Source organism: Odontomachus brunneus, unplaced genomic scaffold (assembly GCF_010583005.1).
Source record: "Odontomachus brunneus isolate Ranch 3 - 2012 unplaced genomic scaffold, Obru_v1 Obru_scaffold_018, whole genome shotgun sequence".
NCBI classification, from domain to species: Eukaryota; Metazoa; Arthropoda; class Insecta; order Hymenoptera; family Formicidae; genus Odontomachus; species Odontomachus brunneus.
The window spans coordinates 157,722-172,086 of NW_022639468.1; the positions used below are offsets into that span (position 1 = coordinate 157,722).

Sequence of the window (14,365 nt, forward strand, 5' to 3'; positions counted from 1 at the left end):
TCTCTTTATTGAACTCGCCCACTCTGCAAGAACGTGGTGCACTTCCTCGCGTCTTCCTTGCTCTCTCGTAATGAAGCGCTGTACCTTAAGAAGTAAGGTACTGGTCTGCAGCGCGACAGAAGATCTTAGTCACGGCAGAGCGACGATTTGAAAAACCGCCGGTGCTACAGAAGATGTAGATGACAGAAAATTTTACATAAGTCTCGTCTGTCTCTCGTATGCCTGAATTGACGTTCGTCGCGAACTTCCTTCTCTTCTCTTTGGTTTCACGATAAACTCGAGGCACTCGTTGTCGGCCGGCGATCCGGTTGCCGAAACATTCCTGTGCTCTCGTGTGCGGCATCTCTCACATTGCGAAATGTATCACTCGGCCGGCAGGAAAGTACCGATTTCGCCTACGTGGCCGACGTGCCGAACGCCGGAAATTATGTGATCGATATAAATTACGGCCAGAGAAACGGAGAAAGAGAGCAAGACGGCGGGAGATCGGGCCCCTTGGGCATTCCGAATTTTTTCGCCAATCGAACCGTTTCCCACGAATGGAGCGACGGGTGCAATGCAGCCTGCTTGCTCCCGAGATCTCTCGCAGGAACCGGAAGCGCTCACGGCGGGAAATTTCGTACGGTGCAAAAAGCTCATGACCTTTTAATGCCGGCGCCGCGACAACGGCCACGACATGTGTTATCCGTCGGACGCAATTTCTGGTAACGCAAAATTGCCGCAACCATCATGGCGTGACCAATGCACAGTTCTAAAACGATTGTAAGTGTACAATATATATGTCGACAGAGTATAACTCATACACAGCCCAATTTCTTACTTACGCAACACTTTGATTTACTGAATCAACTTGTAAGAAGCTGTGGAAAAAATGAGAGAAAATATATCATGCATGTTAGATTAGGCCGAGAATCGAACCCGGAACCTTTCGCTATCCGAGCGACTGCTCTACCGACTATTAGCTACCCAAATTCACACGCTTCGATACATCTCTCTCTCTCTCTCTGTCTCTCCTCTCCCTTCTCTCTCTTTTATTAATGATCTTAATTATATGAACAGTTTATATAATATACATTGTCGAAAGTGATCGCTCGACCTAGTTTCGCGAGTAGTATCGAATATACACTGAGAGAAAAATTATCTTAAAATCAACAAATATTTCCTTGGTGGGTGCCATTAACATATTTACTTAAATCTACATTCTCTTTACTTAAATCAAATATTGTTTATTTAAATCAAGTAAACAATATTTGATTTAAGTAAAGAGAATGTAGATTTAAGTAAATATGTTAATGGCACCCACCAAGGAAATATTTGTTGATTTTAAGATAATTTTTCTCTCAGTGTATAATATAGTCTTTGCCGAGCCTCGAGCAATTGATGAGTTACAATCACATAAGTATTTACTTTTCTAAATTCTCTTCTCATATTAATCCATTTTTTTATTAATCATAAATATCGTAGATATTGGCTCTTATGTTACATAGTTATGTATGAATTATTTATTTGACTCTTCTGTGTGTGAACGAATAGAGAGGGAAACGTGTAGGAATACATTCAGCGATTGCCAGCGTGATCAATGACGAAGAACAAACGAACAGGCACACAAGTCGAGCATTGAATCGTAGTTTGTGGTTCGCAAGAGATCAGCACGCGGCAACATTTTATATGCTCACAAAACAGTCGTGAGCGAGGCCCGCCGAAGTTAAAAGCCTGTTAATCCACTTAGTAAGCGTTACGCTATAACGTCGCCGCGATCCGACGATTATGCATAAAGGAAAAGTTGCGAGAGCTCGCAACGTTGATCCGGCCATCGATTTGAGAGGCCGATCAGCGCGGGATACTGCCACTGTTGCATAATCGGCGCGTCTAAGCAGCCACCTAGTTGGCATCGTGCACCAGTTCTCAGACCGTAGCATCGCCTTTAAAGTCGTTTAATCCTGAATCGCACGACGTTACAGGCGCGGACGATGATCATCGATCGTCGGCGGTGTCGACGACCTAATCGGAACTCATTTGCGATCAATTCCCAGCCGTTAGCCGGTACATTGTCTCTCGCTTCTCTGATTAAATTCGCACGTTAATTAATTTCGAAGCGCGGCGAGACGAATAGCAAAAGGGCGGGGGAGAGCGAGGAAAAGAAACAGGAGAGAAAGAGAAAGGATTTTTATGTCTTGCTTTATTTTGGAGAATATCGTATCCTGCCGAACTAATTTTCCACATTATATTTAGAGAAGTCTTGCTTCATACTTAAAATCAAAATGTTGAACGCATGTATTTAAAAAGAAACAGTTTATCCATTTCTGTTTTACGTCGTATTATAAAGAAAATTAGATTGTAAAGAGTAAAATCAATATAGTCGGTTTAAATTTGTAAAATATATATTCATGTGTCTCGTAGAAAACAAAAAGCTACTTCAGGAAATTATACGTTTACGTCCCGGAGTAGCAAATAGGCGAGAGTGTAAAATACCGCTGATGGAAAGAGATAAATTGAAGTGGAATATCATGCGCATGAGATAATAACGTAGCTATGTCAATTAAGCCACTCGTACTTGTCGTGAGTATTCACGATAATACGACGTCGACGTAAACTCTTCGTAGAATTTCAAACGGCGGTAATAGCGGCGTAATAAATACCGCGGCGGCATTCCGCTGTCATAACGCCCGAGATATATCGCCGGCGCAGATTGAAATTGCGATGGAAACGGCTTGCCGAACAAACGAATCACGGCGTGTCGGGCTACGAGCACATCGTAGAGTACAAGCTACACGACGAACACAGAGATTGCTGGAAGATAGCCGACCCGATTAGAGCCGCGGAATCGACCTGGGTGCACCTCATAACATTGCGCTATTACACCTTACCGTTATGCAGCGCGTGCTGTCCTTACACCAACGTCTCGATTCTCGCATAGTCCGGAGTTCTCCTCCGCGTTCCCGACGCGTTCGCCGTTTCCGCGCGACGCGTCCAACGACGAGAGAATGTCAAGCCGTAAATAGCTCGTATAGCGCGCAACGACATTCGAATAATACCCACCTGCGAATCGTCGCAGATTATCCTTTATGTAATCACCTCGCCTGATTACGACGCGCGATCTTTTTCTCGATCGCACGCTCCACGCATACCCTTTGCCTAGCTGCGTTGCAAATATCAGCTTCCGTTGGATAAAGTAAAAAGTCTTTGACGCACGTTCTTGCGAGTTTTCACCGTTTCCACTCGGTGACAGTTTCACTTTCGTCGTAATCATTTCACTCGCGAGACTCCTTCGATAAAAGAAACCGGACAAACTCGAAAGGAGAACTCTGAGCTTTGCGATTTCCTAGTTGCAGATCCTACTCTTCATGGGCCTTTTATGGAAAGAAATTGATCTTACTTCTTCTTTGAAACCTTTATCTTTGACAAAAAATGTATAAATGTACAATAAGTTTCTGGCAATTTTTGCGATAAATTTCGGAGAATTGCAAGGGAAGAAGAAGTGTGATTGTATTAACATAAAGTTTAGTTGTAATAAACGAATCAATGCGTTTCGGGTGTAGGAGACTTCTGGTTCTTAGGATCAAATTTGAGCTATAAAAATCTCACAGAGTCTGTGTCCTTCAACTAAAACACGTTGGTTCGTTTATTAGAACTCCGAGATCTTCAAGCCAAAATTATTATCCGCCATTTGTAGGGAGGAAGTGAATAAATGAGAGAACAGCTACAGCCTGCTTTATCACTTCAGTTTTAGAGCTTCTCTCACTTTCGTTTGAGTTATTCCTAAAAATAGCGAACAGGGTCAATCAAGAATCTCCATGCTTTGTTTCAACTCTGACTAGCAGAATTCTACTAAAAAAAATTTTAAGTTAATACCACCAAACTTTTTTCTTTATGTAGGAATTTCATTGGATTGATATCGACAATAATAACATTTAGTTATTAAACATTCACCGCGCAGGTGATCTGAACAAACATATTGTTTTGATTTGTAGAACACTGATGGAAAGAGGCTCGTCCATGCCGTGGCAAGACACGCTCCAAGAAGCCATCAACGAGTTCAGACTGGACGGGACCGCTCTTAGGGAATACTTCCGGCCGCTGGAGGATTGGCTGAGGACGGAGAATTTGCGGACGGGTGAAGTCGTCGGCTGGTCTTACGGTAAGTAGAAACACCGCTCGCTCATGTTCATGCTAACACGGATAATTTACGATCGTTCGATCGTTGCGACACCCTCGTCTCGCGACTCATGGCGATACACCGTACGCTACGCGCGTTACGCTCGCTTTTAGTTAAGCGTAATTACACAAAGCTGCGGCCCGGATCGATTCACGTGACGTAGTAGAACGTACCGTGGTGGTGCGCAGTACCTTTCGACGTAACTTGCTACAAATTATGCAATTTCCTACCGTAACAGATTGAAGGTTGCAGTTCCCACGTGCTACTTTACCGGCGAGCGCTACGAATGTTCATTGTGTGACGACACCCCGCTGAATTATGATTTGCTGTGTGCGGACGAAATTATTGAGTTTAACGGGATGCACCTAGCGACCATACATCTTGCCAAATTCTTAACACCGTTGTTCTTAACGTGTGCGCGCGACAAACCTTGTATAAAAACGATTACATAGAAAAGAGGCACCGGGATGTGTAAAGGCGTGTGTACGTAGGAGCAACGCGCCGCACTCGTCCCATAAATTATGTCGACGCGTTTCGAAACCATAACAGAGCACACTTCGGACGGAATCAAGTTATAAATTCCCCATAAAGCGAGAGAATTTACGTGCAATAAATAAGGAAATGTCGACATCGTCGAGAGCACAAAGGTGTAACGAAACTTCGCTAAAACCAGAAGCGCGGGCTCAACGATGAAAACGGCGTTAGACATCGCGAGAAATTCGAAGAGTTCGAATTTGTGAGAAAGAAATTCGCACGACCGCGCCGTGGAAACGCCGGAGTTCACGCGAATGCGAGCAATGCAAGTCGTTCGAGCGCTTTCTTGTTTATCGTAACGACATTTCTCTTCTCGATGCCGCGTTAACAAACGTGCTCGCGCTATTTCCGCGATAAAACGTAAAGTCGGCACGGCTGCCCCCCCCCCTCCCCCCTGGTCGATTGTGAAGTTTAAGTCCGGTCTCCCACTCCTGTGAGACTAGAAAATTGCGAAAGCCACAGTAAGGAACGAGGAAAGACGCCTGGAAGGATAAACGTCGGAAGGCAGGTAGGATGAGAAGGAGAACGCGCGATAACGTAAATCGTGGGTAGGATGACCAACTTTTAATCAGCCAATTTCAGAACATCGACCTTAAAAATTCAAGACACAACCAAAAAATCGAGGTTCTTTTCGTTGGCTCATCAGATTACAAAATATCTTGTAATATTAACGTATGTACATATATAAGTATACCTGGACACATTAATTATTAAAATATGTCGGTTGAATAAATTAGATTCTTGTAAGTAGGTAAGCAAAATGTTTGTTCATTAGTTAGGTTAGCGTCAAACAATCGTCAGAACATAAACTTCTATTATTTTTAATATAAATCATTAGTCTAAAATTAGATTGATAAAATTCTTGAAATAAAACCAAAGAACAATTATCAACAGAACATAAAAGTAATGAAAAACATAAAATATACATTTTTTTCAAGTAATACATAATAAAATTTTATATTGTTTATTTTACGTTATGTGATAAATTAGAACAAATGGCGTCCCTAAGATCTTTTAGGGGGACGCCTCTATAGAGAGACCGAAGAGGCATGTTCTATTATCGCATTCTCGTTTCCATCGCCATAAACACTCATCGATGTATCTGTCCACACGCGAAGGGACGTTAAGATTTTCCATTTGCACATGCACGCCCGGTTCGAAGAGATCTTGAGCGCGTTCGTGCGTCTCTTCTCGTAAAAAAGCGAACAGCGCGTTCACGCGTTTAATCGCGAGCTAATACCCGCAATCGAGCTGAATCAGGCTCGATCCGAGCAAGAAACTGCCTAAGATTACATGCGCCTGCGTAATGTTACGCAATGAGATCACTAGTCACAGCTGATGCAGTTGCTACCGATAGTCTTTTGACAGGTGGTTGTTACAGACTTGATGAAAGATATGGCGCATTCTATCATAGAGCAGTGAGTAAAATAAGACATGTCATCAATTCAACTTAACTCGCACTTTAACTATTAAAACCAGTTGAAAACTGAAGTTTTATGTGCTTCAAAATGGGCTTCAAAATTTATGAACTCTTCTTGTGACGTTCTAATAAAAAAGTTGCGAGTAATTAATTATATTTTTAATTAAAGCGAAAGCACAGACATATACCTAATCCTGGACATTCTTGTTTTGGTCTTTAAATATAAATATTTAAACTTTCAACATAAAATATGTGTATACAAGTATTGAACATATACATATATTCTATGTTGAAAGTTGAAATATTTGTATTTAAAGACCAAAACAATAAAAATGTTCAGGATTAGATACGTGTCGAGGAATTGGTATTTTTACCTTAATTCGTGTTTTTTTGATGATTGATATGAACCAATACTATGGAAGACCGTTCTCAATTATTAAATTGAGAAAATTTTAATCGATATCTTTACAATCCTAGTTTCAATTTACTAAAAATACCTAGAATCAGTAAAAATTTCTTAGAGGTTACATTTTTATTCTGGAAATGTGACATTGTTCTTCATGTTTTAAGTTTAAATCTGTGTTTTTTTATATTTACCGCAAATACATATACAAATGTTACATACACACAAATGTTTCAATTTAAGTATTTTGAATGTATGTTTTTAGAAAAAAATGCATTAGTTTTTTCTATTATATACTTTCTGCCACGCTGTAAAGAAAATGAAAATCACGAGGTGGAAAGAGGGATTAGTCATGACAAGCATATTTGCCATGTCCCAGCCAGCAAGTGGAAAGACATAACGTAATGTTAGAGAGTTGCTTTGAATAACCAATTTGCATTGCAGAAATTCGTTTTACCTGATTGTAACGATTATGCAGGCAACGTTAGTATTACTGGCTTAACCTGAATTCGTATACCAATAGGCGTGTACGGTGCTCGTTACGTAATCCGCTGCATGCATGTTTTTGTCAATATTTTTAATCAAAACAGTCGGGGAGAGAAAATACAGGAAATGATGCGTAAACCTACGATTATTCCGGCAGGCGAACATACAGCTCGTGCGATAAACAAGAAGCGAGCTCCCTTCGCAAAAACAACTCCAATGGAAAGAGCAGATGCATGGGACTCGTACGTAACAGCACGATAAAAAGAAATCATGGCACGCGGTCATATAATTTCACTTTCAGTTGATCTTTGTTCTCTTTCTACTTGCGGTTTCTACAGTCATAGATGGCCACATAAAACACACAACCACATATAAACAGCACAAAATTTCAAATACTTTATTGGCATTAAATTTTCTGACTAAATATAAATACACGGAATTTCAAATAGAATTTGTACGTTCAAGGTATATAATAATTATGCAAAAAAAGAATATTTTTACGCTAGTATATACGCTAGTATATACACAAAACAATTAAAAAATTTCAAAACTGAATGATTGACGCAAATGTCAAGGAATCGGTATTTGGCTACATATTACTAATTACTGTATCACATTTCACTCGGTAATATTAGTATTATTAGATACTTAGTATTGTCAGGCAAACTTTTTCCCGGCAAAATTTAATCATAAATACAATCGCCATTTTCGAGCACAGTCACGGCGAATACAAAGTAAAGAGTCATGCCGATACGTCACTCGATCTGGATGAAGTAATGTGCATTGTGCGCGATGGTAGATAACAAGTAACATGTTATTACTAAGTAGCATTACGTCTGCATTTTATCGCCTTCTACCGTAGCCACGCAGTGGAGATTGAATCGTACGAGCAAGGAAATCGCGATCTACCTGGCGGGACGGCGAGATCGGTGCACGAGCCCTTTAATGCGCGAAACGAGTCGAGCGGAACGAGTCGAGCCACAATCGTCGCCCGGATAAAGCAACGCCGACGAATTTGACGAATATCCGCAAAGCCGGAGAAACAAAAGTCACGAAAGGAAAGGGAGAGACCGGTGCGCTCCGCTCCGCTCCGCGCAGTTCCCTTTACTCGCCCTGGCACTGTTTTTGCTCCTGCCGATCTCGATTACGGGATTTTAGAGCGGCTCGTGTTGCCTCTCCTTCGCCCTCCAGCGAGCGATCGCTCGATCTCCATAGCGCGCTCTCTTTGGCCACTGAGAGAATATCTCACGAGCGGCATTTAGGCATAGTTTTCTTAATCATTTATCAAGCGTCACGCAGAAAAGCGGACGCTTTGATTAATCGATTATGACACACGAGAAAAGAACGCGTGCGCACACAGACGTCCGTTGTGTTCGACAGGAATCGCCTTCGATCCGGGAGTGCGATGCGCTTATGTAATTTGAGATTACGTTAACCTGTTACAGATGGAGATTTCTGCAAGAGGAGCATAGAGACCGCAGGCTTGCAGGTTTACGGGAGTGGCTTCTACAACGGCGCGACGTCGGTTCGCGCGTCCTGGGTCGCGACAGGCGTCCTCGCGCTCACTCTTTGGATCGTGTCGATGTTCTATTGAGCGCGATGACTTGAAGCAACAATCGATAGCTCGTCGAAAATAACATCGGAGATAACCGCGCGTTCCGTTGCAAAACGCGTGGATACATATTCCGCTTTTCCTGCGACGCGCTCGAGGAGAAAAACTCGTTAACGTTCATCTGCCAGAATACACCAAATCGTAATTGTATTCCTATGGAGTTGAGTAATGTGTTGTTGAATAAAAGATAGCCCATTTGCAAGTATGTATAGTCACACGACAGTCGGCAGCGAAATGATGACGATCGTTGCCTCTGCAATAAAGGACGCGCTAAAGTGCATCCTTGCGTAGCGTAAAAGTACGTCCAAACTTATATTATATCGCGTATCAGATCATGATACGATACATTGATACAATACTATGATAAGTTTTCAACTCGCATTCGTATCTTTGGAGTATCTTTCCCACTTTTCCACTTGTAATACATCAGTATCTTCAGTTCCACATTATCTCCATATGATCATGATGCAGATCGCAGTGGCGTCCATACTGACTATGTCGCGTATCATTTCTTTGATGTGACGGCAAAATACCGACTCCACATTCAGAAAAATCCCTCGGTAGTCAAAACAAGAACGCGTTTGCTATTTGATATTCGTTGAGGAAACAAGTCGTACAGTTACCGTTGGAAATCACTTCTTATCATTTGTCATCTTAACAAACATGTATGAATGTAATAAATAATATTGAAATTTAACAGAGTCTAACCGTCGATCGATTAGTCATGTTGGTAAACGAAAAGTTTTCGGTGTATCAGCATTATATGTTTTCATAACGTCTCACGCGTCGCTCGGATCCTCGCATCTATGTGTAAGAACGCGTCAACAATATAAAAATTGTCTAATTCGTTGTATGCGGTTGGAAGCTATTGTTTCGGACGACTAACGGTATATATCGGGGAACATATAAATTTGTAAAACCGTTATCCAGGAGCGATCTTCCTTGTTCGTTCGTTCTGAGTGACACCGAATAAATAATTAGAGAAAAATTGTTGCTTTATTCTTCCTGATCCTACAAACATATATAGCCTGAAATCAAATCATATTTGTTCTCGTCCATTTAGGTTACATTAGCTATGTGTCCATTACAGAAACGTTGCTCAGAGCAGCAAATTCGAAGTAGCAAGTTGTTTGTTCCCATTATGGGGATTTGCTGATCCATCAATGATTTGCTGATACCAACGATATTAACACAATTCTCTCTCAGAGCAGATCGATCATCAATTTTTCTCTCTGTCCACACTTAGCTGATTATAATGCAAATCTCGATACGGTGATATGGTACAAGTCTGGATGCGGACATTAAGCTGCACATTTCGCGCAATGTAAAAGTGTACCGTGTAGACTATACACACGCTCGTTAATTTAATGTGTTTTACGAAATACAATACGTAGAGTCGTGGCCTTACGATTAAGAGCATGAGGTACTTGTACAAAAACATGTATGTGTCGTGTGAATGTCTAAGCGCATACATAAGTCATTTTACGCGCACGGAGACAAGCAACTCATATATATAATCCACGTTCTATAATTATCAACTCTTCACCGTTGGTATATAAAATAAACTTAATGCCTTTGTTGTAAACGCGACTGGATTTTCCCTGTAAACGCTCACCGAAGCACCGCAACATTCCACACCTAATAATTGCGGTTTTTCTCCGTACCCGCGACGCGAATGATTCAATGGCCTCTTAACAGGCTTACAAAATCGAGGCTCATTATTGTCACGCATCCGATAATGCAACATTTTCAGTGTAACTAACACAGTAGCAGCACGAATTCCTTTTTGTTTTCTTTTTTCTTCTTTCGTCTATCATCTCGCGACCAGAGAACTCGTTAACCGGAAACTCCTTTGTACTTCAGCACAGTGGGGGATTTTATTCGACGATAAGAAGACGCGCCTCAATGGAACATACCAAAATTGTTTGACGACAAAAGCCAGCGGGACGACTCCCTTATCTTGCGTAATTGAAAGTCAGCGAAATCGTACCAGGTGAAATCGCGCTTTTACTGTTAAATTACCAGCAAACTCAAAAATCGAATCCCCTTTGCTATTTTATTGACATTTTTATTGCGTGAGGCCGTTAGATCGCTCGTATACTTTTTAACGATCGTTCTTCGCATATCGTGCGCGTTACTATTCGCCTCGACGTATTAGCGGCTCGTCAATACGCTGCTAACGATTCTCGAAATCGCCTCGTTTCGTCAATTTACGAATAAGACGGAGAAGAGAGTACGGTAGGAGAAACGTGCACGTCAATTCATCACTTAACCGTATTTCTATCTGGTAAGTTATTACAACGTAATATGCGTAACTTTTGATGAAATTTAATATTAAAGTTACATCAATTAGCCATGCACACTTAAGAGGATGCTAGAATCGATGACAAACTCCAAAAATGTCGATAACGTAAAGACGATCTTTATTAAGATAATCACGTTATTCTTTTTGTATCTCTTGTATATATAGATTTTATGTGAATGTGCATTGCTTTATTTTATCATATTTAATTAATTTAACGGAATTAATTTTACTATGTTTGATTATATTTAACGGAAAACCACGCATATATAGAAATCTGTTTGCAAATTTTTCCTATATTTTTGAGTCTCTAAGTTAGGATATGAAAGTGATGTTTTTTGAGATTTTTCTAAGCAAAGCAAACTATTCGTTATATACAGAGTTCTTTCAGTATCAGGCGAATATTCACTTTAACTGACAGCGTCTGACAGGCTAATTTACACTCGAAATGTCAACTTTTGAATTTTTTATCGTTTTTGTCACATATTGAGCAGTGCTTCAATTCATTTTTATACATATTTTTATTGTATAAGAACACAGTTATAATTCTATACAGTCGATACAACATGAACTTTGCGGAAAAAAATCAATATTCTGTTGGTAAAGATTCCAACATCCCATTAGGTTTAAAAAATCTCGAGAAAATATTCAATCGTTACAATCCAAGTAACTAAGTGTACGTGGATTTTGACTGAATCTGAAGAGTATAAACGAACGAACGTCCTGTGTCTTCGCAAGTATACTTGTCGGGGATCATAAACGTAAAATTAATGCCGCGCATAAATATTAATCATCGTAACAACAATGGATTATGCGTTCCTACCAAACCTTCTAATTTCACGAGCTCTCTAATCCAATTTTTCATCGCGACGTGAGCGTAGGACGACAGCTTTCGCGGCCTGTGACAAGAGGTGCCATTATTGTTTCCAAAGACATGTCACTGAGACGTAATTCTACAAAGGCAGTTTGTCCAGAAACTGGTCCGCCCGCATTGCGTAACGAGAAGACGCGGAAATCGAGCGGCCGGGAAAAGAAATGCCTTGCATCATCGAACGTGCAACGTGGTATTTCATTGCGCGTGCGGCCGGAAATATTTCTGATCTTATCACTTTTCGGCGATGTAACGCATACACCTCACGCGTACACATGCCAGCATGAAAGCGGAATACCTCATTTTAATGCCGATCGCGTATATACGATCTTGCTTAACCGTAAACTTGACAATGCAATTTATAAGACACATTCTTCTTCATTGTTACCTGGATTCGCGATGTTTCATTTATTATTAAATTGTTTGTTTCTTTATTCTTAAGAAACCCATGTAAATTATATTCGCATAATTAGTTGCCACAATATCTTCTGCCTCGAATCGCGTGCTTCTTCAATCTTCTATCATATTTTTATATTGATTACACTTATTATATTGCATATTCATTACTTTTTGTATGTATATACTTTATGCTTCTTATTATTAATGTAATTTTTTAAATATATTCCCTCGGTTTGTTTGCGAAATTCAAAGTTGTAACACGCTGATGGAATTATGTTCTCTACCTCGATGAATCAATCTTTCAAGCTGAATCGAAAGGTTTCTTGTACATTGAAGCATAGGCTGACACCAATTTTCGTATCGTTGACACGCTGACGGATCTCGCGACAGTCGATTAAGTTTTCGAGAGTACGGACGATGTAGCGTGCAATAATTCCTCCCTTGCATAATCGAGAAATAATTCGCGTCGGCAGCCATTCCGCTTCCTGTCGAGAAGATATGCGCTTCCATTAGCCGCAGCGGCACGTATCGATCCGGAATTTTAATTCAGCTCCTGCTGAGATAGATTTAAATACGGAAATCTACTAGTCATGAGGAAAGAAAAAAGAAAAATTACTATGGAATCCACGGAATGTAAACTATCTAGATTGATCTATCTTATTATGCAATCGTACGGCGTTCTACGATTAAACATCGTCGAGTTATTTCAGGTCTTCATCCTGTAACCATTTTCAAATTCTTGCTCAACGTTGAGCAAGATATTGCTGCGCGGTGGATGTCAATCGTTATCTCGGTAGCGTCATGCTCAAGAAGGTGATTCGTATGCGCATGCCTGATGCTGTTTCATGCGTCGGTATTAATTTGGAAATGAGAAATCGAGCTGATTGTCAGGAATACATAACGTTAGCCGACGGCATAGGCGCCAGTTACCAGGATACACCTGAACTCGTAAATTCACTCGTATTTCAATCTTTCGGCTCGACCGTCTCCTTTGCAGTTGATAAACAAAACAGATGTTGTTATTACTGACTATTATTTTACTTTGACTACAAACATCAACGTAAATATTTGTTACTACTCTGAGAGAAAAAATAACTAAGCAACAATAAGCATTTATTTGGTGGGTACTTATTTATTTATTTATTTGTTACTAAATATTAGTATATAAAATAACTTTATTAATTTATATACCAACATAGAATATTTCTCAAATAAGAAAATATACTTATTAAAATCCTAAGAAAACCTTAATTACTCATGAAATTAGTTGTTTTATTTAAATAAAAGAATTTAGATTTAAATAAATATGTTGTTATAATATTCACCCCGAATAAATATACTAATTTTTGGATATTTTTTCTCGCAGTATATATGATGCAAATAGATAGTTTAACTATATATAAAATCATGTTCCCAGGTGTTACATTAGTAAAGTTCCATCATTGCATCCGCTTCGATAGCACATTACTCTACAGAAATATTTGTCGTATTATTCTCCGAATCCTTAATTTTGATAACGCACGACAAAGCTTAAAGTACTAGTAGGGAGTGAAGAATAACACTGAAGAGAACGAGAGAGGGGGAGAAAGATTTGTTCTCTCGATAACGGCAGAATTAAACAACGCTGATGGACGATATTGATGAAAAAGATTTCAGGAGCCGATCATAAATCGCTCGAAGTGGAAACCGGCCGAAGATGGACCGACGGACGGACAGTCGACGCCCATGGGGACGGTTTGGCGAACTGCCCCAAAACTGGTCCGACGACTTGCGTAATCGGAAGACCGGGAAGTCGTGCCATACCTTTCCGCGAAACGTCTGCGAGGCTCACAATGAGAGGCCAGCCGACTGGACGGCCACTCTCGTCCACTTTCACCGTCGCGCGCGTACAGTTTTATGGCGGTTTTAGTCGGTGCGCCGCGACCAGAGTATCGGCGACCGACCAAAATCGCGAAAGAGAGAGGAAAAAGGGACGAGAACGCGAGAGAAAGAAAAAGAGAGAGAGAGACGAGCAATTTCGCCGGTCTGCAGTCCGGAATCGGATGTAATCGTTTTAATTGAAGCCCTGGAAAGAAGCGGCCGTTCACGATCCGACATCATACTCGACGAAATCGTCCGTTTCGAAATTGTGCGTGAAAGTGACGCCGAAAGCAGATCGCGATCCGCCCTCCCCCCCCCCCCT

At 40.7% G+C, this 14,365-nt stretch overlaps 1 protein-coding gene across 2 annotated transcripts in view; it reads left to right on the forward strand.

Annotated features, from left to right (window-relative positions):
- Window positions 1-10,196, forward strand: part of LOC116841816 (angiotensin-converting enzyme-like) — a 69,386-nt gene extending 59,190 nt beyond the window's left edge. Inside the window, exons 12-13 of one of the 2 annotated variants that reach the window (XM_032810209.1) lie at window positions 3,972-4,138; window positions 8,445-10,196. In XM_032810209.1, coding sequence (XP_032666100.1) covers window positions 3,972-4,138; window positions 8,445-8,593 — 316 coding nt within the window. In that variant the 3' untranslated portion in view covers window positions 8,594-10,196. The remainder of the gene's footprint in view (window positions 1-3,971; window positions 4,139-8,444) is intronic. The other variant, XM_032810210.1, reaches the window with a different exon arrangement.
- Window positions 10,197-14,365: the final 4,169 nt, after the last annotated feature.